We start from the raw sequence: 27,650 nt of genomic DNA, 5'->3' as shown, positions 1-27,650 counted from the left end.
AGAAATATGATGCTTATATATACACCACTCACCACGCCATACAACACTAATAAAAAACAAGAACAAACCACTGATCAATCAGCATTATATAGGCTACTGTCTGCACTATCTTCACAACTGACAAAACCTAAAATATGTTTAACTCCAGCTTTGTAGAGTTACAGGTTATCGAATCTGCAGAATTTCTATAAAATTACTTAGAACAACCCAACAATTCCCAGTATTTCAACAAATATTGATAATCCCTTATTATCAACAGGCCTAGCACTGACAGCAAAATAAAACAGTAAAGTAACAATAAGTCATAATATGCAAATAAACAATTACAAAAGCTGACTTTCCTAGAAGAAAAGGGTGGGGAAACCCACTTCAGCAGGCCACCAGTGAGGGCCTCCCCCAAGAGACGACCCTTGAGCCCTGAGTGGGAAAGGGAGGGCAGACTGACCACACCAGTGCAGAGCAGACTAGGCTGAGTGATTCAAGACAGGCTCTGCACCTGAAGCAGGCAGGGGCCACACCTTTAGGGGCCATGGCACCAAGTTTCTTACCTGTCAACGTTCTCACCACTTTCTACTGTTTGGATCATGATCCGCAGTTTTTACCGTTCTTAAGGTCTAGCCCAGACAAAAAAGATTTCTTCCTATGGTGCAAAGTGTCCATTAGTGACTTACCACCACGGGTCTGTCTCAGTGTGAGTGAGTGACAGTGAGGGGCACACGGACATTTGCGTTAAGTGCTTGTGTGCATCATGCCCTTGATTCTACAACCATCCACGAAAAACAGAACGTTATCATCCCCATCGTACAATACGCCAAAACACAAGGGTTTGGCAAATTAGAGTTATCTGCCTTTGAAGCCTATGCTCTTAACCACTCTGAGCTACTGGGGACCTAAATACGAGTCAAACACAGTCCTTGACCTCAAACAGCTTACATTCTAGTGTCTGGAGAGAGAGAATGAACCCCCCAAAATAATTATAGTATTAAAAGAACAGTCATAACTGAAGCTAAAATAGACAGTGTTACAAAAGTTAAGAGGAAGAAAGGTTCCCGACTTCTAGGTGGGATGAAAAAAAGTTTTGGCATGTGTTTTTGAGGATAGTGGCCTCAGCTGATAGCTTAATTTACTACAAAGGGGAAAGGCATTTGGGTCAGAGGAAACTATAAGCAAAACACAGAGGTGAACAGGTAGAAAGTAGGCTCAGCAGCGAAGTAGCTCGAGTACTCTGGAGCTTATGGCCAGATCGAACAGTGCTCCAGAGCCCAGGGTCTGAAACCAGTGTCTGGGATCAAACCCTGCCCCACCCGCACTGACCTGCAATCTTGTACAAGCCACTTAATCTCCCTGAACTACACGCAATTCAGCCATAAAATAAGCCCACCACCTAACTTAGGGATTTGTTAACAGGATTAAGTGACATGTGTGTAAAATACAGTACTTATCACAAACATATAGCCTATACTGATTTAAAAAACATTATTATTAGATGTTAGGAACCAGAAAAAAGGTGTAAAGTTTTGAGGATAATGATAATAATAACAATAATAATAATAAGTTTAGGAGAAAAACCAGCTCTGGGAAGGGAGACAAATACGTAGTTTGGTTTTACAGAAGATGAGCTTTCAGCTCCGTGGGGTATTCAGTTACAGCACTTACAGTGCACTGTGTTTGTTTTCCTGGCCTTTTTCTCAGCAGAATTACACATTTAGAAGTGACGTGAAAGTGATCAGGAGAACAGAGCAGAGCAACTGTAGACCAAGGACAGAACTGTGAACATTTGCCTATATTTAGGGGGCCAGGAAATAGAAACAGAGAAGGAGACCAAAAAACAAACAAACAAACAAACAAACAAACAAACAAACAAACAAACATCTCCCCCAGAGAATCAGCAAGAACTTAAGAAGGCAGTGTCATAAAACCTCTTCAAGAGGGAAGTAAATTTCAAGATTTGATAGTATGTTTCAAGTACAGATACATTTATGTAGCAAGTTAAATAATCCAATCCTATTTTTACAAAAGATATGAAGAGATTTTTTGCCATTTTTTAAAATCTTCCAAAATTAAGCAAGCATTACTAAACGAACATCTACTACAATATTTCCTCAATTTTTTCTTTGATTAATCACCCCGGTAGGAAAGACAAACATACTACCATAACAATTTAGTAGGTACTACTAGGGCAATACAAACAAAGGGGAATATGAGGAATGCAGAGAACGAAGCTTGATTATTTCAGTTTGAAGAAGAGGGGAGGCAAGGCCCAAAGACATGCCGTGAGTGCAGCTGACATCAGAGCCGGGGCTCGAGGAGGCCGTCAGGGGAGCTGAGCGGGCAGGAGGCACCGGTGGGAGGAAGCCCCCCACATGCCTGGGGAGTGAAAGCACACAGCCTGCTGTGCGCACAGCCCCCCGGCTGGTGAGGGTGCAAGCAGTCACGGGGGGGGGGGGGGGGGGGGGGGGGGGGGGGGCGGGCAGGGAGTGTGGAGTCAATGGAGGACGGGACAGGTTGGTTGTGAGTCATTCAGACCTGAGTTTGCAGGCAATGAGGACCCAGGAAAACAATTTAAATGGCAAGTTCCCTAAACGCAGCTAAGAATGATGTTCACGCGAGTAAATGTTTGACAAAATAGCTAGAGGCCAAAGAAATTAGGGACAAATCATTACGATTATTACCACCAATTGAAAATCATTTAAAATGAATATATGGTAATTCTGACATTAAAGTGAAAAGTATAATCAAAATATAATATGCAGACAGCTACTCTGAAAACATAAATGCTTTCTAAATCAAGGAATATATGTGGTAAATTTTGAAACATAACAGTTACTATTGATACAAGACAACAGATACCTAAAATACATGTAAATATTTGTAAATTTTGTCTTAAAATTTGCTAGAGGAACTTTTTAACCTAAGTGTCTATAGTTAGTATTTTAAAAGCAAAAACAAATTTGGTTTCCAAAGATGAAAAATATTAAAATGAAAGCAACAGTAACAACTACGTCCTAAACCCACAAAAACGTTCATACGTTTCTGATTGCTCATTCACAACCTAAAAGATGTTCAAATGTAAGCACATTTATTTGAGAACCAAGATGGTTCACGATGATAAACTTACCGTTGGCTTCACCAGCAACTGCCCCATCACTGTGAACATGCGGGAGAGGCCGACAGGGGTGCACACTGAGGGAGAGACCACAGACGGAGAGGAGGCACATGAACCGCTAGTTTAAAAGTACAGAACGAACTCAAAGGTTATTGTTTCCAGAAAACTCCTGTCTCCAATTTTGCCAGAGGATTCTTCAATCAATAAAGAAGCTGGGGGCACGGGGACGTGGAGGAAGAAAGATACATAAAGACTAAAGAAGGCTTAGGATGCTCAAGACTCTAGCAGTCCAATCAGAGTAAGTATTTTCACTTAGAAGAAATTAAAGAAAATCAACTAAAGGGCAGATTAAATTTCAAGAGCTAATGAAATTGAGAACCAGATAGGAACATCTAAAAGTGACAAGTATTATCTCCACTCCTTTTCACTGCATTTATCTACTTACAATGTCTCTGAGATAGACCGTAATCCCTCAAGTAAGACTGAACAAATTTGAAATAAAAACCACAAATTCATCACACAGCATTCCACATCACCAGCCAAAAGCAGAATCTAGGGTTGTCTGGGTGGCTCGGTCGGTTAAGCGTCCAACTTCAGCTCAGGTCATGATCTCACAGCTCGTGGTTTCGAGCCCCGCGTCGGGCTCTGTGCTGACGGCTCGGAGCCTGGAGCCTGCTTCCGATTCTGTGTGTGTGTGTGTGTGTGTGTCTCTCTCTCTGCCCTTCCTCCCCTTGTACGTGCACACGCTCGCTCTCGCTCTCTCTCTCTCAAAAATAAATGTTAAAAATTAAAAAAAAAAAAAAGAATCTAACACTGCAATGGATGCGCCCGCGTGTGCGTGTACGTGTGTGTCTCTCTGCAAAAGACGCTTTCCTTAGAGAAAAACACGCACGTTTTCTTTCAAGCTTTCAGTTTATCAAAATCGATCTTAACGTAAAAAAAGTTAAAGGCTAAAGCTTTAAAAATCTCCAAGCTGTTAAGTGATCTCATCAGGAAACCTTCCTATTTTTCAAAACACAGAACTCCACTTTCCCATCAACCATTAGGCTGGAAAAATACTTACAGAGAAGTAACAAACATCCCATCAAAGATATACAGGAATATAAATAGGGTAGGTAGAACTCCCAGAGATCTAAAAAGAAATGTAAATAGATTTTAGTAAATCCAAAATATTATACATTAAGATATAGGTTGACATAAATTAATGTATGGTAAACATCATAATTGCCTGTTTGAGTCTGCTAACCCATATAATTTCTAAATTGTACAATAAAAAAGATCTAAAATAGAAGAAAAGGAGATAACTCTTGCGAAACCTGTTTGGAGGGAGAAAAAAAGCCTCCAAAGAATTTTAAGAACAGAAACCAATTAACAAACAAACAAAAAAAAAGCTGCTTGCTCGTTCTGAATACAGCAAACACATGAATACTCTGTTCTTATACATGTCTAAAGACTTAATCTGTAACAACGGGATAACTCTACAAGGAATTATTACAATGTCTAGAAAGTGCATGTGTAAGTATATCCCAAACTATCGTCTCCATCAGAGAAGCCGGTTTACCATACAAAGACTCCATGCTGGCAGCGTCATTGTCAATGAGCGCGGAGGCGACCCACACTATCCCAAGAATAAGCAATGCGAGAAGAATAAGCATGACCAGAGTCTCTAAAATTCGGGCTCGGATTCCCTGAAAAAGACAACGGAGACGTGATTTCAGTATTTTATGTCATCTCACGAATAATTAGGTTTCTATCTACACGAAAGCACAAAAATTCTTTGGAAGGGCAGGAAATTTATATTTATTAGCAAGATAAAACCCACTAACTTTAGAGTTTGTAATGTTTAGACGGACTTTTCTTTACAAAATTATGTGAAATACCATTAAGCTTCCAAGAAAGAACTAAAAATATTCTTTCTAAAAACATTTTGTAGAACCATCTTTTAAAACGCAGGTTAATGAATTCTTAACTGTGATTCTAATCAAGGGCGTCTCGGCTGTTGAGGCGCACAGCCAGGCAGTTCCGGGAGCACCGCACTTGGCGAGAGCACAGAGCACCCGCTTGGGCAAGAGCGCAGGCCCGGCTGGGCTGCTCCCACAGCCTCCAAGCGCCCTCTGGTGTGCAGCCCAAGGACTCCCCGAAGGAAGAACACTGCTCTCAATTACCGATCGTTTCCTTTTTCACATTAGATAAGATGTCATCACTTCATGCAGCTGGTATTTAACAAAGCCTCTTTATGCACAATTTTGTTTTTATAATAAAGCACCTTTATGCACACTTTTGTTTTAAACGTAAAACATTCTGTCCTCAGGGTCAAACCAGAGGCCAGACCTCTAAACTTGAAACCTACTAGAAAAGGCAAACAAATGAACAAAAAACAACTTCCTTCTATTCCAGCAAAGTCACCCAACGATTGAATCCGTACCTAAATTCAAAGATGCATTCGATGTTTTATATTGTAATGCACTAATCTAATTGTAATACATCTAATACAACAAACAAAATTATAAGTAAACCCATGCCTCTCAATAAATCCTGTAATCTTTCCTTCCATATTAAAAATAGTTTAAAGAAAAAAAATAGTTTAAAGATGTATTACAAAGATCTAAAACATATACTGACTCCAACTTTACCCTGATACTATTTGCTAATTTCTGAATTAAAGGGATAGGTTGCACTTCAATCATGGCCCCGGGTGCTCGGATGCAACAGAGAGGACAGGGAATACCCTGACACCCCGGCGAAGTGCCCCCAGCCCTCCATAATGACTCAGAGTCGAAGGGGCCTGTCCTTACTAGTCCAGTCCTACAACAGGGCTGCCTGGGCAGGTTAACCGATGTCCTCAAATGTGGAGTCAGCACATCTTAAGTGTTCATAGCAAGGGAGGCCGGTGAACCAGAATGAATGATGCTTGTATTTTATTTAACACATCAGCTCTAACAGTAGCTATTACTCAAGTGAGATGAAACACGAACAGTCCCCAGACACACTACGAAAACACACTGCTACTTTCCTGAAGAACTCTCCAGACCTGCACTTCCAAACTTTAAACCACTTAGGATGCCAAAACATGACCACCACCTTTAATGGTGATTTCTTTTTTCTTTCCTTCTCTCTTTCTAAGCCACCGTCTTTTTTCCTAAGCAAGATTATTACACATCAAATATTATGTGGAAAGTGTATAAATAAAACGGATAAAAAGAATCAGTGCTCCAATGTGTATCTCTTCCTGACTCTGACTGGAGCCCAAATCCCATCTGCTTCCGACCAGCCCTTAGTAGCAGTCGGGCTCCCAAAACACGTAACATGTGTCTTAAATGTTACGACATATAAGCTAAACACTGTAACAGTGTTATAATATATGAACTAAACAGTAGAGATCCTTGGAACCATCTGAGACCCACTGTCCAAACAAAAGTGTTTTAATAATAATTGTGATAATTACTAAACAAGTGTAATAACGTACTAATAACTATAATATAGAACTGTTACAATGATAATAAATGTTGGGGAATAAATCGACCAGAAGATTTACACACTTCCTCTGACATTTTGGTAAGAAATAGGGGAGCCTGGGTGGCTCAGTCAGTTAAGCACCTGACTCTTGATTTCGGCTCAGGTCATGAGCTCACGGTTCGTGGGTTCAAGCCCCACATTGGGCTCTGTGCTGACAGCACAGAGCCTACTTGGGATTCTCTCCCTTCTCTCTCTGCCTCTCTCTTTCTCTGTCTCAAAATAAATAAACTTTAAAAAAAAGAAAAGAAAAGAAATATTCCTTGGCAGCTAAGTGCGTTTTTCTTCAAATATGTTACTCTGCTTTGGAAGCCAATGCTCCATGGGTCTCTCCCATTTCTGTGCATCTCACATATACAGGCAAGGATAGATAGCCCTTGCTCTGGACTGTCTTTTTAAGGATTTCTGGATAGCAAACAGCCTTGTAAAACAGAGATGGCATCTCTCTGAAACAGAAGTAGGTCTGTTTCCTGTCTGGTATGAGAAGAATAATGTCCCTCTACAGAACAAAGGGGAGGCAGGTTTGCCTGCAGCCCATTTGTGGGTTCCTCCGAGTTCAAGGGTCCTCAGCTATGACCTGAGCCCGCTGTAGGAACAGCCTCCATCCAAGCCGCGCTGCCCCTCTGAGGCTAGTGGGAGGGTGGAGTTGTCCTGGGAACAGGAAGCTGATGGCTTGCCTCGTTCTGAGTAATGAAGTCCTTTGCCTCTGGTCCAGGAGTCTCATGTCCACAACCACCGTGCAGGAATCTAGCAGACTAACTTGTCAGCTTGCAAGTACAGTAAAGTCTCAGAGCCTCCACAGTTCTAGCAGATTTGGGTGGCAAGGGTAGGCAGCTACCACGGCTTTCTGAAGAAGAACAAATAAGGGTCCAGAAGGTTGGGTTAAGGGCAATGAGAAGACTTCCAGGATCTTGCAGTGAGCTCTTACCCAAGCAGGAGGCAGGTGGGAGAAGTAAGGGTCCCCAAAGACCTGACATGCTGATGCTTGTCAGAGGCTGAGCTGCTTAGGGAGCCTGGTCATAGCTCCTTTCCCAGAGAGGGGCAGGGGGTTACTCCGTGCACAAGGCCAGATAAAAAGGCTATGGTTACGGGGCGCCTGGGTGGCTCAGTCGGTTGAGCATCCGACTTCGGCTCAGGTCATGATCTCATGGTCCGTGAGTTTGAGCCCCGCGTCGGGCTCTGTGCTGACAGCTCAGAGCCTGGAGCCTGCTTCCAATTCTGTGTCTCCCTCTCTCTGACCCTCCCCCGTTCATGCTCTGTCTCTCTCCGTCTCAAAAATAAATAAACATTAAAAAAAAAAAAATTAAAAAAAAAAGGCTACGGTTACAAGGAACTATTTTTCTTGAATACTTTGTGCTTTTCTGTATTTTCCAAATTTCCTAGAATGAATGTGCATGACGTTAATATGAGAACAAATTAATGTTTTTAATTTTTTTCTTAAAAGAATTAACTTCCAAGAGATTGACAAAATAACTCTGAAAATATCCAAGTTCAGTTTATGAGACATTATGGTGAGCTAGTTCAGGACCCCAACCCTAGCAGCAGACTGCTAATGTTCAGAGCCTGGTCCCATCACTGACCCAACTGTGTAACATGGGGCGCATTTCTAAGCTCTCCGTGCCTCAGTTTATTCCTTTGTAAAAATGGGTTTATTAATAACACCCCTACTTTACCGGGTCATTAAAAGGATCAAATAAGTTAACACAAGCAACATGCGTAGCATTAGGCTGGATGCTTAGTAAGCACAATGTAAGGGTTAACTGTAATGACTCCAATTCTTGCCTTTGTCTTTAAGATTTCCAAGGATTTGTGGTTCTGAATTAAATTTATATCACCTTCTAATGCCAGCTCATCACCTACTTCCCATCTCTGTCACCTACCATCCACAGACCTGTAAGTCTTTCTTGATGATGTGAGCACCAGGTTCACAAGCACTTGTATCGCATCCCCCACCATCGCGAGTAACACACAAGCTCCTAAAGAACTTAACCTCCACTCTACCACAGCCCCCCTCCAGGCACTAGCCCGGCTCCCTCTAAGCTCTCCGACCGGGAGACTGCTCCATGCTTCTCTTTGACACATCTGGTCCTGAAGCCAGCACTGTTGTCTTCATCACGGTGACCTCCACTCCCTCAATCCACCCAACTCCCTCAACCGGTGTTGTTTTCACTTGCCTAAGCCCGACGTTAAACTGCGTACTTTAATGATAATCCAGTACCAATAACATTCTAATATTCCTGGTCCCTTTGATTTCCACCAGACCAGCTTAATTCCACTGGCAGCTCACTCCTTGAATTCTCGGTCCTGTGAAAGACATTTACAAAATCACGAGAACCTTCCACATTCCAGAGTGGGCCTCTGCTGTCACTGGGCAATACTTATGCTGATTTCTGGCTAACAATTCCCTCAATGAGTTTTTAAATGTTTTCCATTCTCCTTGATCCTAATCTCATCCCTACTTTCCTGCAAACTGCAGCTGCCATTACCTCTTCCTTAGCAAGACACAGCTGGGCAGCCTGCACATCCCTCAGCTTCCTTCCCTACCCCCTGGTTTCTCTGTCTCCGTTCTTATTTCGTTCTACAAAGGACAATGGCTCCGGCTTAGATGTTCCTCCTTTCCCATGCTGGACCAGCACTTCTCAAACTTTGAGAGGGGCTCGCCAATCCCCGACAACCCGCTCAAAGGCACCTCAGTCAATTCTGATGAAGACGCCGGCCAGACTGCTCTGTTCTTCCCCTAGGTGATCTGGCCTCCTCATGGAGCCAGCGACCCTGAGGTTTCTATCTGTAGTCCAAATCTGTAAACTGAGACCAAGAGCCACACATCCTAACTGCCACCTCCCCTTGGGTATCTCCCTAGTCCTAAACTTAATTCTAAAGTCAGACTCGTCATTTTATCCCCTAAACCTGCTCCTTCGGTGTTACATATGGCAATAAATGGCACCAATACCCACTGTGTTATTCTTTCCAGACGTTGGAAACATCCCTGTCACCTCCCTTCCTGCTGCACCCTCTGACACACACACATACGCACCTTGGACCCTGATCTATTCAAACACCAAGTCCTTCTGATTCTCCTGTGTCCTTACCACTAAAGCCATCCGCTCCTCCTTCCGCAACCACATCTGTCTCACCTGGACGACTGCCTTGCCACCTCATAGTCCCAATAGCCAACTCTCGTCTCTCTCTGCCTCACCTGCGGCCTACATTGCGGTGGGAGTACGATCTCTGCAAAACACAACTCTGACCACATCACTCTTAGTCATGACTTGCCAACAGAAGTATGGGCCAGCAACAGGGAAACAGGTGCACTAATCCAACAGCAAATTAACCTCAAATCTCATTAGCGCCACTTCTAGCCAAGTGAGGTGCTACACACATACATCCCTAAAGTTGGGCCTTGCTTCCTTTGCTGTTTAGATACTGAACAAAATAATTATAGACGACACAAATTATTTATGATTGACTAGCATACAAAAGTGCTGTCCAACAGACCCTTTCGTGATGAAGGAAATGTTCTAAGTCACCCAGTAAGATAGCAACCAGCCATATGTGTTTATCAAGTACTTCGAATGCCGTTTCTATGACTGAAGAACTGATTTTCATTTTACTTTTTTTTAATTTACTTATTTTAAGTAGGCTTCACACCCAGGGTGGCCCGACGCGGGGCTCAAACCCATAACCCTGAGATCATGACCTGAGCTGAGATCAAGAGTCAGCTGCCTAACCGGAGCCACCCAGACACCCCTGATTTTTAATTTTATGTAATTTTAGTTCTTTTAAATTTGGGGCACCTGGGTGGCTCAGTCGGTTAAGCGTCTGACTCTTGGTTTTGCCCAAGTCATGATCTCAGGGTCTGTGAGATCAAGCCCCACTTCAGGCTCTACTCTAACAGCACAGAGTCTGCTTTGGATTCTCTCTCTGTCTTTCTCTCTGACCCTCCTCTGCTCGTGCACACACGCACTCTCTGTCTCTCTCTCAAACGAATAAACATAAAACAAAAATTTATATAGCCACACATGGCTAGTGGTTACCATATTGGTCAGGGCGGAGTATCAACAGTCTGCTTCTAACAAAATCTGATATAATCTCTGTACTCTCAAGTACTTGAAGCTCAATTTTCTTAAGTGTTTTCTTTAATCTTTAATGTTTATTTATTTTTGAGAGAGACAGAAGCAGAGAGAGGGAGACACAGAATCCAAAGCAGGCTCCAGGCTCCAAGCTGTTAGCACAGAGCCCAACGCGGGGCTCGAACTCACAAACCATGAGATCATGATGCCCTAAGCCACAGTCAGGTGCTTAACCGACTGAGCCACCCATGCACCCCTGAGCTCAATTTTCTAAATTTAACCTTGATATAAAATTACTTGAAAAACAGCTTGGTTAAAATAACCTCATTTAACGTGCTATTGCTCTAACCTAATGTTTTTAGTACCATTTATGTCAAAAACAGGAAATCTACTACTAAATTCAAAAAGTAACCCCTCTGTTTACATTAAGAAAAATTATTCTCTCATTTAGAAAAGTAGTTTTTAAAATGCAGCCTACGTACGTATAATCCGTCCGACAGTGATACTTAGGTTCAAGACCTACATGTTTATCCCTATACACTGACAAACTGAGTCCTCAAATAAATCTTCGTGTCAAAAAAATTATATGTGAACAGTTTCTCTCAAAAGAAACAAGCTATATAATTCCAAGAAGAGGTTTTTTTCTATTACAGATATATAACATCGAGAAGAAATGTACACCCACATGCTTAAGCAGTCAAATAAGAATCATTTAAGAAAAAAAGAGCTCTATAGTCAAATCATATAAACTGTTCAAGATTTATTATCAATATTTATTTTGAAAAATAGTAAATAACTCATCAAAAGAAATCTGCTCGTTTTCAGTTATCAAACTAAGCAAAAAAGAGTGACTTGGCAATATTACGCTTACAGAAAAGGCTGCCACAGAAAAAGTCAACAAAATTGCTGAATATGACTAGGCCTGCTTATGAAATAGTGAAGATAACCGATATAGTAAGAAACAGCTGTTATTCTGACTCAATCCACTAGGAGGCCAGGACAGTTATGTTTTCCTTTCAATTGCATTCTGTTTTTCTGATTAAACAAGACAAAACCAGCCCAACTTGAAATCAGTGAAGAGTCGCCATTTATGAGCTTTAGCAAAACCAATAGGAAAACATAAACTTGTTCATTAAATGCAATGTGGCAGCTTTTTTGTCTTCAACAACTTTCGGACAGAGAGAAGAGAGGTAACAGGGCTATGAACAACCAGAGGTTTCATGTATAAATTCAAAATTGACGGACTCATACAAGTGCCAGAAATACATGAACTGATACCACCACGTTTCTTGAGATCATAAAGGTATTACAAAGGCTAAAAAGTACAGTCTTGTGTGGCATGTAAGATGTGAGACTTTTAAACTTTTGTATGTGATTCTGTCTGCAAAGTAATGAAAGCATTGAGAGCTTTTATCTCTACCATTAATCACCAGCAGGACAGCATATAAGCAAAAAACATGCCTACTGCTCATTTTTCCATTAAGAGTCAGAATCGGGAGTTAGGAAGCCCCAAGGGGAAGGTTCCCATCAACTCTATTCTCGTGTACGCTGAGCTAAAAGATGTGCCAGATGTCAGAATAACTTACTGAAATGCCCTGCAAATAACAAAGTGGCACAACATTGTCAGAGAGGAAAAAGGTTTCCATTGTTAATCTTAAAAAGGAAAGTCTCCTGAACACAAGGTCACAAAACTATTAAGAACGTGTTCTTATTATCAACAGTGGTACTCCTTTCAAGTAATTTTGAAAGCTTATATTAAGTCATGTATTACTAAGATTCCAAGAACCTTGTAATAATTTCATCTCTAGTATGAATAGTTATCTCAATCCCTCCCAAAAACCATTAATCTAAATTACTATAATGAAATTCCTCCCCTTTTACTAAAATCATAGTTCAACAAACACTCAACGTAGGACTTAAAAACACCATCAAAACGAAGTACTTTCTTCCTGCTAACGAAGCACTATATTGTTTTTAAGAAACGTGAGCTGTATGATCACACTAGTTTCTCTCAATATTATTTTGGAAATTACAACTATCACAACGTTAAAACAGTTTAAATTAAATAGGCTAGTGAAGACTAAATACATGTAAACACAGCTTTCTTTCCAGATTGAAATAAGCACTGAATGCATAAAGTCTAAAACATTAAAATAGTTATATCTGCTTTTTGGAAATTTTCTGCTGGTCAATTACACACTTAATTGCTTTGTACTGAAGATCAATGAAGTGAAAATTACAATGTGTTTACAAAAGCTCTAACAATAAGCTGATATGTTTCTATGGTGATGAACATTTAAACAAGATTTTGCCTGGACATCCTGACCTCTTGGGAGGTATGTAAACACCACTTTATGTACTAGGGCTCCACCCACCAGGAAAGCCTGGGAAAAATTTCTACATTTACAGAACATTCAAGAGAAATATCAAGCCACCGCCTTCACTGAACAAAAAGAGTCTCTTAGTAACATTCAGATAAGGTTTGCACAGCATGCCATCAAGACTGCACCAGACGTACATGCAGTCATCTGGGGAAGATGGATGGAAGCACTAACAAGGAACAGAAAATACAGGCAGGTAGTAATTATCTGAAACCATGAAAAAAGCTACAAACAAGCATCTCTATAGAGTGTCAAACATCTCCCCCCTTGCTCCCAAGGTAATCATTAAGAGTTTGGACCAAAAAGTTTTGGTACCAGCTCAAAGAAAACAGCTTTATAGAAAGCTATGTTAAGCTATAGTGAATGATTTTTTTAATATTAATATTTTCTTCATTTAATGTACTCTATATAAGATGGAAAAATTAAAACTTTATGACACTCAAGTTATTGTAATTTGACAAAAAGAATGTATTTCAGGATAAGTTAAAATAAAAACACTATCATTACCAGTTCATTTAACTAAGATGTTCATTGTATTCAAATTAAGCAGAAATTTCTCATGATATTAGACAAGCAAAAATCCTCCAGATTGCAAGTAAATAAATTAACACAAGTAAATGAAACAAGTAAATCAAAGAACTGAACCATAGAAAGACTGCAGGGACTCTGTATTAAAATTTTAAAACACAATTCTAAACTTGGAAAAAATATTTCTCAGCATTCTACATCATATCAGAATAACTTAAAGGCCAGCCAGTAAAGAGCCAGTAAAGAGCTTTCCTTCTATTTCAATAAATAGATTCCAATAAATCTGTAGTTCACGGAAATCTGTAGTTCACGGAATCAATTTCACGGAAAAGAAGAGACGGTAACTAACATTTGCCGAGCTCCTACCAGTTGCTTTGTATGTGCTCACTGAATCTTCATGATACATTAGAAGATAGATTTTATTATAAATCAGGAAGCTCACATCCCCAAAAGTTAAATAATCTGCCCCTGGTCACCCTGTTCAAGGCTTGCCAGCTTCAGGACCAGACCTGTAAACTCAGGTCCATCAGTGTCCAGAGCCCATGCTTTCCACCTCCGCACACAACAGAATCAAGACACCAAAGACAAACTGACGTGGAAACAGGGAAGTAGGGGAGAATGCTTAAAACCTACTGAAGACAAACCTCTAATTTAGTAAAGGAAGTAAAGCAAAACACATAAAAGCTTCTTTTACTAGAACATTAATTTTCAATTCCGAAATAGCAAACTCATGCCGAGGTCAAATACTCTGTCCTCTAAGAAACTTAATGCAATAGGGGTGCCTGGGTGGCGCAGTCGGTTAAGCGTCCGACTTCAGCCAGGTCACGATCTCGCGGTCCGTGAGTTCGAGCCCCGCGTCAGGCTCTGGGCTGATGGCTCGGAGCCTGGAGCCCGTTTCCGATTCTGTGTCTCCCTCTCTCTCTGCCCCTCCCCCGTTCATGCTCTGTCTCTCTCTGTCCCAAAAATAAATTAAAAACGTTGAAAAAAAAATTAAAAAAAAAAAAAAAGAAACTTAATGCAATAGAAGCCAATACCACTATTCGTTTCATAAAACACTCAATAAAGACACAACAAAACAAAAAACATTAGAGTTATTATTTATGACATTACTACAGCAAAATGTACAAACTTTAAAGTGTAGAATTTAATATGAAGCACTGTCACATGATTTGGATGATCATGTCACATCGCTTATGTGGCAAAAAGTACATTCACACGAAAGCACTAGGAATTCGAGAACACCGCAGGAGAGCTCTCCCTGTGACAGTCAACCACACAGGACACACGGACATGAAAAGCTTCGGGCCGTCTGCCCTCACTCCAATCAGACCCTCCCCTCCGTTAGCTGAGCTAGGCCCATCTCCCTGACTTCCACATTCCCCCCAGCTCTCAATAACAACTATTCTGGGTGGGTCAGTATGCACAAATGTGTGTTTTACAATTTTCCATTGAAAGTAAGTTGGCATTTTTTTAAGTTTATTTTATTTATTCTGAGAGAGACAGGGAGAGAAAAAGAGAGGGTGGAGGGCAGAGAGAGAGAAAGAGAGAGAAAGAATCCCAAGCAGGCTCTGCACTGTCAGCACGGAGCCCAACTCGAGGGTCTATCTTCACGACAGTAAGACCATGACCTGAGCCGAAACCACGAGTCTGACACTTAACTGACTGAGCCACCCACGCACTCTAATAAACTGGCACTTTGGTTTTACATAGCAGCTTCAATTTGGGTAATGTGAGCCCATTACCGAGAAATAAATAGGCTTTTGTCCCTTTCTATTTTTAAATAATGAAAGTATGCTGTTTAGTGTTATATGTCTATTAAATACTTAAAGGAACATGATCACATCCACTGTGGCACCCACGTGGCCCTCCCAACTGCACCAAACTTCCACACCAACCTGGTCAAGTGTAACCACTGATTTGAACTGCTGTGTTCGTCATTTATCGACTTTAATTTTTGATTGTGGCCACACACACACAACATAAAGTCTACCTTTTTGAGCATTTTAAAGTGTACAGTTCTGTGGCATTACGTATGTGCATTTGAATCATTCTGCGGCCACCATCACCATCCATCCCCAGAGCTTCTTCACATTCTCCAACTGAAACTCGGCACCTATGAAACAATAAGTGCTCATTCCTTCCTCCTCCTGCCCCCAGCCCCTAGCACCCAGCATTCTATTTTCTGTCTCTATGAATTTGACCATTCTAGGGACCTCATACAAGTGGCATCACACAGTATTTATCTCGTTGGGTCGGACTTACTTTACTCGGCATAGTGCTCTCAAGGTTCATCCATGTTACAGCATCTGTCAGAATTTCCTCGCTTTTTAAGGCGAAATAATATTCCACTGTAGGTGTATACTACATTTGGTTTACCTATGAATCCATTGGTGGATACTTGGGTTGTTTCTACCTTTTGGCCATTATAAATAGTGCGCCAGGAAAATCAGTGTATAAACATTCTGCGAAGGAGAGACAGGAGGGGGACAGTGGAGTGGGAGAACCCTAAGCTCATCTGGTTACCAGAGGGGAGGTGGGGGAGCAGGGAATGGGTGAAATGGGTGAAATGGGTGATGGGGATTAAAGAGGGCACTTGTGATGAGCACTTGTTGAATCACTATATTGTACTCCTGAAACTAACATTATACTGTATGTTAACTAACTGGAATTTGAATGAAAACCTGGAAGAGAGGAAGAGAGGAAGGAAGGAAGGAAGTAGGAAGGAAGGTAGGTAGATAGATCAGTCTGTGGAGTGCTTGCTTTCAATTCTTTTGTGTACATACCCAGAAATGGAATTGCTGTATCATATATAGTAATTCTATTTTTAATTTTTTGAGTAAGCACCATACTGTATTCCACAGCATCTGCACCGTTTACATACGCACCACAGCGTACAAGAGTTCCAAGAAATTGGGGCGCCTGGGTGGCTCAGTCGGTTGAGCATCCGACTTTAGCTCAGGTCATGATCTCATGGCTCGTGAATTCGAGCCCCGTGTTGGGCTCTGTGCTGACAGCTCAGAGCCTGGAGCCTGCTTTGGATTCTGTGTCTCCCTCTCTTTCTGCCCCCAACCCACTCTCATTCTGTCTCTGTCTCTCTCAAAAATAAATAAACATTAAAAAAAAAAAAAAAAAAAAAAAAAAAAAGAGTTCCAATTTCTCTACATCCTCACTGATGCTGGTTATTTTCTCAGGTGTTTTTCTGGCGGGGGGAGGTGGGGGGCGGGCAGGGGACTGGTTTGCAGTTGTTGTTAGCAGCTGTCCTAATGGGTGTGAAGAAGTACCCCACTGTGGTTTTGATTTGCATCTCCCCAAAGACTAGTGATGCTGAGGGCTTTTCTCGTGCTTATGGGCCTCATGTGTCTTCTTCCCAGACATGTCTCCAGTCCTCTCTGCTCCTCTTTTATTTGACAGAATCAAGTTCCATCACCACGTTCTCCAAAATTGCTCTGGCGTTCTTGGTTCTCTGCTGTTCCGTAAGAATTTTACTATCTGCTTATCACATTCTTTAAGATAACCTGGTGGAATTTTTATTAGAGTTGAACTGACTCTAAAAACAAATTTGAGAACTGTTATTTTTACCATATAAAGAAAGTCATAAACACAGAATACCTATCCATTTATTTAAGTCTTCCTTAACATCTTTCAATAACATTTTTTATTTCCATATATTATTTCCATAAAGATTTCACATATCATTTGTCCAATTTATTTCAACATACCTTGGGCTGTCCTATTATAAAAATATTTTAAGTTAGACATTGTTTGTTGCTATTACTGATTTTTCTATATTTTTCTATTTTATTCTCTATTAATTTTTTCTATATTAATCCTACATCCAGGTTCCTTGCTAAATTTCCTTATTTGAATTAATAACTTATCTTTAGATTCTATGGGATTTTTCCATAGACAATATCATTTGTTTATAAGGACTATCTTGTTTATTCCTTTCAATTTTTCCTTTTCTTGTCTAACTGTACTTCTAGTAACTCTATTATAGTGTTATTATTAAGACAAAAGTACTTAAGATGACATCCCAATCTTAAAGTAAATACTTCCAACATTTTACCATTAAGTACAATGTCAGTTGCAGACTTAGAGTAGATATCCATAAGCAGGTTAAGAACGTCCCCTCAAGTTCTTAGTCTGCTTTTTAATCACGAGTGGTTACCGATTTTACTAAATGTGTTTTGTGTCCTTTTTGAGATGCTCACTTGACTTTTTTTTTCCTCACTTGACTTTCCTAATATGAATTATAGGCATAGATTGCCTAAGGTGAAACCAATCTTGCATACCTGAAATAAAATTTTCTTCAATGATGATCTTTTGCTTACATGGCTGGATCCAGCTTAACATTTTCTGATTCATAAGTATTCACAAATAAAAATGGCCATAATGTTCCTTTCTCATACTATCCTTGTCTACTTTCAGTATCAAGATTATACTAGTTCCATAAAATAAAACTCTGAATGCTCCATCTTCAAATCCCTGAACAAATTTGTATGAAACTGAAGTTATCTAGTAAAAATATGCCACGAGCTGTCTGGACTTGATTTTTTTAAATCAGAATGACTCTGTAGAACATTCATTTCTGGCAATATCGAGAATCAGATATCCTTATTTCCCTCTGTGGGGAAAAAAAAATGTCTAAAGCACAAGGTCAAATATTTTAAAATCTCCCTTAAATCTTCTCTTTGTCTATTAACTCTGAGAATGCACTGAGTTTGGTACCTCTCACAGTGTTGGTTTTTCCCAAAGGTCAGGTCATTTTCTGAGTCCCTTATTCATCTTTATATCTAAGAGTTCTTATCCTGCCTGTTCTCTTTATCACCTCCCGCCCGTGGTGACAACAGAACTAGTAAGTGGATCCAGAAAGTAGATGTGGGCAGGCAAGATCCAGCTCTGAATGGAGTGTCCAGCAACCTGTGTTCCGGTGGACACTTGTCAGTATCTCCTGGACTCCACCACCAGAGCCCCATCTTCCATGCCAGCCCACAGTGGGTGTTACTGCTGCTTGCCGACTGCAGCTCCCCGCCGAGCACTCTTTGCTCTCTGTTCCCCACACCCTTTACCAGTAGAGCCACATGGTTTTAATTTTTGTTAAGGCCAGGTCAAAGAAGAATTTGAAAAACACAGATATACTTAGACAACTGGAAACGCTAAAATCAATTAGCTAAATTAGATGTAATAACCTATGGGACAACAAAATAAAATGCTTGGGCTGTCTTTTGTTTGGAGAAGAAATCAATTATATCAGACAAAATCATTTCCATTGCTCTTACTTCCCTACAGTTAACTCTAACCCTGAAAGAAGTGAAATAGCCAAGTTGGTAGGAAATCAGCCAAAGGTACGCAGCCCTACAACATGAGATAACCCCCAAGGGACACTACACAATGCCCAGGACTCCACTGACAGAACACCCAGGACCTCTGCCCGTTTCCAAGTTTTGGACAACTTTTCCCAGCACCAGAAAATTTATGTACACAAAATACATTATTAAAGGAAAAAGGGCATAAAATGTATGTACACAGCAATTATATTTACAGAATAATCCAAGTACAAATACTGACAGGTAATTTGGAATGATATACAATATAATGTGAGGTTAATTGGCTTCCAATGAAATTGGTTAAATTAAAATTAAAATATTAATGAAAAACAATAGAAGTCAAGATACACAAGAGAATCAATCAAAATCATCAGCCTCAAAAGTACGCTTTACGCAAGCCTGATGTGACGTAGAAAAACTAAACATTAAGGATCCTGCGATACAGATGCATTCAAGAAGGATTTGTACATTTGTAGAATTCATCTTGGAATCTCGAGGATTTCTGAACATTAGATTGGAAAAGATCTTCTTTGAACAGTAAAGCCAGGAGAGGCCAAAACAGCTTTCGAAGCTAAAGAGGACAGGCCAAAAGACTGAACTCCCATATCTGTCGACAAAATCAGAGCCAATTCAAGCAGGGACCACAAAACCTCCCAGTCTGGAAAAAAGGCCAAAGAATGTCCCGAAATTAACAATTAGGGAATTAATACTGTATTCCAGATAAAAGGCCAGTAAAGCTAACAAGTAGAGACAGAAAAGGAATCAGAGACATGAGTTCAAAATGATGGATTAAACACACACTTGTTTTAATCACAGAAGACAGGAAAAATATATAATAAACAATCAATCAATCAATCAATCAATCAATCCACACTGTCCCTAGCAGCTGCAACAGAACCAGACATACAATAAGTGGCCAACAGGAATTAACCAAATGAGTTATGCTAGAAGACAAGAGCATCCACAGACTAACAATGTTAAGAAATCCATAAATGATAGAAAGTAGATGGGATCAAATCAATGGAGAAATGTCCCAGAGAAACTATAGACCGAAAATAAAGGGGAAATAAGAGTGATCCCAAGAGCTACAAGCTTATAGTCAAAAAGTCCAAACCTTATAGAACTGTAGTAAAGATAAGAATCTAATAAAGTATTTAAAAGTAATAGATAAGGGTAATATTCTTGTATAACTGCTTTGAATAACTGAATAATAACATAGAGAAACTAATTTAGATTCATTCTTTTCAAGCATCTCACAAAATTAATTACACAGATTAAATTACACAGATTAAAACTCACAGAAAAGGTACTAAAACTAAAAAAAAAGATTGTATTATTCATTCTTGGCTTTTAGGGATGGTAACACTTAAAGAACTAAGCCAGTATCAAATTACCAAGAGACAGTGTAAGTTTAAAATGTAAAAAAGCTAGGATAAAATGAAATCGGGTTTTGTTTAGGTCTGCTTATATGGTATTTATTGTCAAGTCCTGAGTTTTCTCATATAATTAATTTAAATGCAATTAAGCAGCACAAGTCATAGTTAAACAGGACCAAGTAAAAAATGTGTATTATGAACCTTATATTAAATCAACTTTCTAAAACCAACTATAATTGTTGGTTATATTTAAACCATTTTTAACTAAAAAAATCTATTTATTTATTTATTTATTTATTTATTTATTTATTTATTTAATTTTGAGAGAGAGAACACATGCACACACTTGCAAGGCAGGGGCAGAGCCAGAGGGAGGAGAGAATCCCAAGAGGCTCCAGGCTGTCAGCGCAGAGCTGACGTGGGGCTCAATGTCATGACCCTGAGATCATGACCTGAGCCGAAACCAAGAGTTGGACGCTTAACCAAATGAGCCACTCAGGCACTCCACCAATTTTAAATAAAATTTATTTACAAGTACCTACTATACATTAGGCTAAAACGACAAAATGATACATAATGCTTTGAGACATCTTCTATGCTAATTTCTTGGCCTGGGGGATTTCCCAAAAGGTATTAAATACTAAACCCCAACTCCTAGGAAGTAAATGCCTATGGATGAACTCTGAGGGGAAACTTCTGCCCAGAATTAAGACTAGAAGTCTTCCCCTATCAGTGAGCAAGGGGTGTGCATGCACACGTGCGTGTGCACGGCTGTGCACATGTGTGTGAGTAAATGCGTGCATGTGTATGTATGAGTATGTGCGTTTTAAACAAGAAGGCCCTTTTGCTGAAGGATTTCAGCAGGGCCTCGGTTCCAACTCCTGGCCTCCATGCGCCTATTAGCCTATGTCCCCTTGCAAGCAGCCAGGGGTCACTCACTGACTAACTCTTTGAGTTTTGTGCTGCCTGTTCAGTGTCAGTCTCCGGAGGTTTTCTCACTTTACTGGAACTATGCATTTGGTAACATAGGGATTTGGTTTTATTTAACAATGATATAAGCTATTTAATTGCCTTTAACTGTGTAAGAAAATTCATGAGTTGACATCAAACATCATCATAGAATCAGACCCAAACAAAGCCTTATGTATAACATATATAGACTAAAATTTCTCTATGCATTACAACTTACGGTGTTTTATAAACTCTAACATCTTGAACTTTTAAAAGGCTGACTTATTTTTTATAACCTTCATATTTTATTTCTACATATTCAAGTAAGAGAAGATTTCAGGCAGTTATTTGCAAATGTTTCTCAGTAAATAACATTCCAGGCCCCAGTTGTCTATTTTTGATACATAAACAGCCAAATTAGATATAACTGTTACCCTACTTTCTCTGGCTAGTATTACTTTTGAAGTTCCAGGGCCATCTGGACGTGCAGTATAGAACTGTTAATGAGCCAAACACCTTCACTAGGCTCGGCGAGGACTCACTGGGCGGCGGGTCTGAAGAGTCATTATCTGTGTCACTGTTGGCTGCATGCTCTTCCCCACATGCTTTCAGACCTCAGTGCCCCCATGTCCGTGGCATTTAAATAATCATTCATTATGGCACCAAGTAACATAGGACGAAGAATCCACACGGCAGAAAACACACGATGCTCAAAGCCACTCCTGTGGCTTGTGGGGTTCCCCGGAGTAGTCAATCAAGTCCTAGAACCACAAGCATGCTCCCCTGATCTCTACTGAAATCTGGCAAACTCACCAAATACACATTCACACGCTCTCAAGATGTTCTCTCCTAAAGGAAAAAATATACATGTATGGATTTTTTTTTCATAGAAACAGTATGAGGCATCTTTATAGAACTGCACTGCAGGAACCCTTCTCTAATCTCCAGAAGGTTTGAGAACTATTTGATCAGTCAATGCTCACACAGGGAAAAAACACTCTTTGGAGTCTGGTTCCAGCTCTGCCACTACGTCCTGGAAGTTTCCCAAGAAAACTTGGGCTTCAAGACCTTATCTATAAAATATGCACAATAAAATTTGCCTTGGTTACTTCTCAGATTTTTAACAGATCAAATGAAACAAAATATATGAAAACAGTTTAAAAACAATAAAATACTGAACAGACAGGAACCTTTGATAATTCCTGGCTGCAGGGAAAAAAGGCTAGTGCCTATGCTACGTCAGGGTTTGCTTAGCCATATATTAGGTTAACAATCTCAACACTATTCTCAAGAGTTTCCTTTAACTTGTCATCAACTCCCATTACAACCACACACTAGCAGCCGTCTTCCTGCCTTTGAGGCACCCGAACCCGGAGGTGTGCCAGCGCTGCCCTGACAGGCTGGGGAAGAAGACGGAAGCTGGGAGAGGAGCACTGGGAGAGGAGCACCGCGGGCAGGAGAAAGCTCCGGGGCCGAACACGTGGCCCTCGAAGGGCGTGGCCAGGGAAGGAAGCAGCTCACACCTTGGCGGATGGGCAGCATCCCGCCTCGGGCCGCAGTCAGGCTGAGCTCCACCACAGCAAGAGGCCTGGCACACCACCTCCCCTGGCGGGCACACACGGCGGCGGCTGTGGGGCTCATTCCTAACGGCCAGCTGAAGGACCAGGACACCAAGCAGAGGGTGGTAAGCCTTCTGTAAAGACTCACTGCATTTGTGAAGAGCCTGGAGGTTTCATTTAACCTGGAGGTTCTGGACTAAAAGCCTAAGCTGTACCAAAATAAAGCAAACTCTCATGTCTTCTTTTGTGCTGAGGCTCTAAAATGGTCCTAAAAAAAAAAAAAAAAAAAAAAAAAAAACACACACCCTGGAAGATACCCATGCAGGAACCCGGACTCGCCCCCCCTCCAGGAAGGGGCACACTGATGTATTGTTAGATCCTTCCTCTGACAAATCAATGGGACCTAAGACCTACTCAGCTTTCATGCTTCATTTTCCCTGTACAAAAGCTCTGTCTGCAGTAGGCAGAGTATATTTATTTGGGAATGCCATGGTAGATAAGAGAAAAGACACATCTATAGATGATCACGATATAATTATAATCCCTACTACAGGGGAAGGAAGCAAGTCCCCCCAAAGGAGGCCCACCGAAAAGACTCAAGGACCACCGGGAGATGCCACAGATGCCACCTACAAGTGAGAAGAGGGCTTCCTGGCAGAATACCACATGAAGACAGGAGGCCATGAAAGCACCTGGGGGGAGGGGGCGCCTGGGGGGCTCAGTCCATTAAGCGTCGGACTTCGGCTCAGGTCATGAGCTCATGGCTTGTGGGTTCGAGCCCCTCATCAGGCTCTGCACTGACGCTCAGAGCCTGGAGCCTGCTTCAGATTCTGTCTCCCTCTCTCACTCTGCCCCTCCCCCGCTCATGCTCCATCTCTCTCTCTCTCTCTCTCTCTCTCTCTCTCTCAAGAATAAATAAACACTAAACAAATTTCTCTTTTAATTTAAAAAAAGAAAGGAGATAAGCTGCACAATACTATTAAGAAAACAATGGCGGAAAGGCAGCGTATGGATGTTACTTTGTATAGGAATAAAAGTAAAGACAGAAAAAATAGGACAGTAAAAATCCAAGTAAGAAATGATGAAGCCTGAACTAAGGTAATGGCAAAAGGAGAAGAACGGCATTCAGAATGCTTACTCAGAAGTTACTCAGAACACTGGAATACACTAAGTTCTTACTACACATTAAGTTAGTTACTTTATTACATCTCTTCTAAAAAAATAAATCAGAAGTATAATTTAATTCTGGGCATTTTAGAGGGAACTAAGATCATTAAAACAACACAAATTTTTCAGATAACTCAAAAAAGTTTAAAAACTTTTTTAAGCCCTTCACAAGTCTGTTTTAAAAATCAACTGCTTATAATAAAAATACTCATCAGTCAATGTGGAAGGAGAAACATTAAGTATCAAGTAATCTCAACTAAAATATAAAAGTGTACAAATATTTAAATCTAGCATTCTAAACAACCTCAGATGTCTTCTTTGTGTTCTAAAAAAGATAACAGGAAATCTTTTCTATAAAACTGATGGTTTCAGTACACTTAATTCTAACTTTTTCTTGTGTTGATATAGCCTTATTTTTTCAGTTTTTGCCCGCTAATCTTACTTTTATCACTAAAAGGACATATATTTATATATACATACTTCTAATAACTCAGCGCTTTAAAATTCAATCATTCTAGAACAGTAAGAACTTGCCTTTCTAGATGAGAACTTATTTGCTTGCCAGAAAGTGTACAAACCAATAAATTCTTACGTAACGTAACTGTTAATGACTTCAGCTTTAAAGAAAAGTAGATATATCACAACCTAAAATATTCCCTAATGCCAAAGCTATCAAACAATTCTACTGCCTCTGATTTATCTGAATACACAACTTTTATTTCTGGTACGAGCGGGCCAAATAAATGGATTGGTAAAGTAATATACCAAGTTTCAGCTGTGTAGTGACAAACATTTCACAGAGATCAGAAGAGTAACACTGTGTCATGCTGAATAAATGACTTCATGGACAAATAACTGTAAGTGCCACAGAGATTTTAATAGTCCCAACTCCAGTCGTCCTACGGACCTGTGGGTGTGTGCCCTACGTGCGGTAACCACATAGCAGCTCTCTAGTCAACACGAAATCAGACATTCGTTTTACTTTCAAATAAAGTTTATTCCAAACAAGGGAAGGCAGTTTTCAAGTCCCCCCCAAAAACAGTTTTGGAAAAGAGACCCTAATTGACAATGATTATTTCCATAACACTGTTTCGTGAATACTGGAAGTAATAAGGCCAGTTTAATTAAAAGTATGAGTACTTTGGGGCGCCTGGGTGGCTCGGTCGGTTGAGCATCCGACTCTTGATTTCGGCTCACGTCATGATCATCCCAGCGTTGTGGGATCAAGCCCCGCATCAGGCTCTGCGCTGAGTGTGGAGTCTGCTTAAGATTCTCTCTCGCTCCCTCTGCCCCTCCCCCAATTGCACATGCTCTCTCTCTCTTTCTCTAAGACAAAAAAATCCAAAGTATAATTACTTTAAAATCTGAACCTGATTATTTTTTGTTTTCTCCATACCAAAGCTTTTCCCTCATTTAATAAAGAAGGAATCAGCTAATGATTTAATCATCATGTAAGACACAGTGAGGCACTAGTTAATAATTTAATCATCATATAAAGTTTGAGGTTTAGTTACCTACTAAACATTTTGCCTATTTTTTTTTACAACTTATACTGTTATAAGATAAAGCAATTTCTATCTCAAAAAGTAAATAAATAAAGCTATGTCAGCACCACCACAATTTCTTAGATGTAGCTTTGCTATCATCCATAAAAAGTAATCGTCCACAAATCTTCCTGAAGTTTCAAATCAACTTTCACGTAGCTGGTACATTTCGGCCCCCGGTGGTCACGGCTGCTCCTCCTGTATCTCAAGTACTTCCCAAATGTCCCAGGTGAGGTCAACAAGCCCCTCGGCAACCCCACAGCGAGGTAGGTACTGCCGGCCCCTTTTACAGACGCAGACACCAAGAAACACGCCCAAAGTCCCAGTTCGGGAAGGAGACGAGACCGGATTTAAGGCAGGTCTTCTAAATGCCAAAGCTCACAATCTGTCCACCATACTCTTATGCAGACAGAGAGAGAGAATCTAGCCTTGAAGTAGAAATCTCTCCTGTTTTGATAAACGGAGGGAAAGACTGCTGTACAACGGTCCACGTTATCATGCCATCACAAAGTATATGGGAACTGAGTGTACCTCTTAAAAATACAGCTGCTATTTAACAATACCAGATACTGTTACTGAAATTATCATGTAGGTCCCTCCAATACGCAATTGTACTGAGAACGGTGACAAAATCAAGACTGTTTCATGAACTAAATGATTGTTAATTCAAACTCTTTACAAACTCAATTTTTAAAGGAAGTAAGTATATTCTTTTCCTCAAAATAACACTTTCATGCATCTTTCTCTGACATCCCGTAACCCACGCCTTTTACAGTAGTTTAACAATTCCAAAACGAATCCCAAGGATAACAACGCTACCCGAATCAAATGTTTTAAAAATAATCATTCCTCCCCATGTTGTTTCTATGGGGAAAAATTAGTGCTCCCCAACTGGGGGAGGGCAGAGGAATTCTATTAATAAATTACTGAATGATTTTTTTTCTTGAAGGTGTTGGGAAAATCAAATTAACACATAACAATAGTTAGTGAGATATGAGTCCATTTTCTGTAATAAACACCAAGATCAAAACGCACCCAAGGTAAATTTCCTTGCAAGGTTTCCCAGCAGGAGTCTTCCTTTTTGTATGTGATTTCCTCTCACCCACAAAAACCAGGCCAAAGACGCGCATGTGCCGCTAACACTAAGCAGCACTTCCTTATTCACTCATGTCCAACAATTTATGGATGATCAGTGGCAAAAACGAGCAAAAATAATGAAAGAACGCAATGAAAGCTCTCTGAGACCACGCTGGACTTCCTACTCATTTCTGTGTCTCTTTAAGACGGAGGCCTGAGACAAATTAGCCACTGGGGGGAAAAAGTCATCTGGTCATAAAATACAGTACAAGGTCACTTTTATGTAAGTTTGCCAAAAGGGACATAAACCAGGACAATTTCACACTGTGACACAGGATAGAAACACATGGAACGGCCTCGGCCCCTCCTGCACTGTGCTGTCACAGCGCTCAGCTTTATAGGCCTTCCCAGCACCGGCACCCGGCTCTTTGCTGCCACCTGGTCAGTCTAATTAGCTAAGAAAGGAAGTTACCTCAAATTTTGTACTTTTTGCTTTGATTATCAAGCACTCCGTTTGAAGTTATAGGAGTCAACCTCTTAATCCTACAGACCGTGTGCTATGCTCTGGACGTTTGGGGATGTCTGGATAGCTTGGGTAATTGGTCAGGATGTTGCTGTCGCTTATGTTAAATTTTATGCCGAGACTTCAAATCAAAGATAGGCATTAAGGTGAGGCACGACGTAAAGTTACTCCCAGAAACGTCTTTGGCGTGTGATTTCATCTGCCCCCGATTATATTTTTTCGCTGTCATTAACCTGTTGAGTCTTCTCCTCATAACCAAAAGTAAGATGTTAAAGCACAACATGAAACAAGTATATTCCGAACTCCTATTTAAACGCCGGCCGGAGGGAGGTCGGACCTCCAGAGTTCACCTTGCGGTCGGCAAACATCTTCTGACATCATCCCGGATGATCTAGGGGTCTCTCCGAGGCAGGGCGGGAAGAGAAAAACCACACGGCGGATCTGAGGCGTGAGAGGAAGAGTAGCGCTGGGGCCCCCACACCCTGGACTCTGCCACACGACCGCGGGACCAAGACACAAACCGCGGAG

At 40.6% G+C, this 27,650-nt stretch overlaps 1 protein-coding gene across 9 annotated transcripts in view; it reads right to left on the bottom strand.

The window, feature by feature from the left end:
• Positions 1-27,650, bottom strand: part of LMBR1 (limb development membrane protein 1) — a 199,086-nt gene that overhangs the window by 99,112 nt on the left and 72,324 nt on the right. For 8 of the 9 annotated variants that reach the window (XR_009260087.1, XM_058723651.1, XM_058723650.1 and 5 more), the window contains 3 exons: positions 4,668-4,794; positions 4,170-4,238; positions 3,119-3,183 (listed from right to left, as the gene is read on the bottom strand). Coding sequence is in view for 8 of the 9 variants with exons in the window: in XM_058723651.1 (XP_058579634.1) it covers positions 3,119-3,183; positions 4,170-4,238; positions 4,668-4,794 (261 nt within the window). In the remaining variant the exon portion in view is untranslated. Of the gene's footprint in view, positions 1-3,118; positions 3,184-4,169; positions 4,239-4,667; positions 4,795-7,296; positions 7,436-27,650 lie in introns of those variants that run through there. The other variant, XM_058723657.1, reaches the window with a different exon arrangement.

The sequence above is a fragment of the Neofelis nebulosa genome, chromosome 4 (genome assembly GCF_028018385.1).
Source record: "Neofelis nebulosa isolate mNeoNeb1 chromosome 4, mNeoNeb1.pri, whole genome shotgun sequence".
Classification (NCBI taxonomy): domain Eukaryota; kingdom Metazoa; phylum Chordata; class Mammalia; order Carnivora; family Felidae; genus Neofelis; species Neofelis nebulosa.
This window is presented reverse-complemented; position numbering and strand designations above follow the sequence as displayed.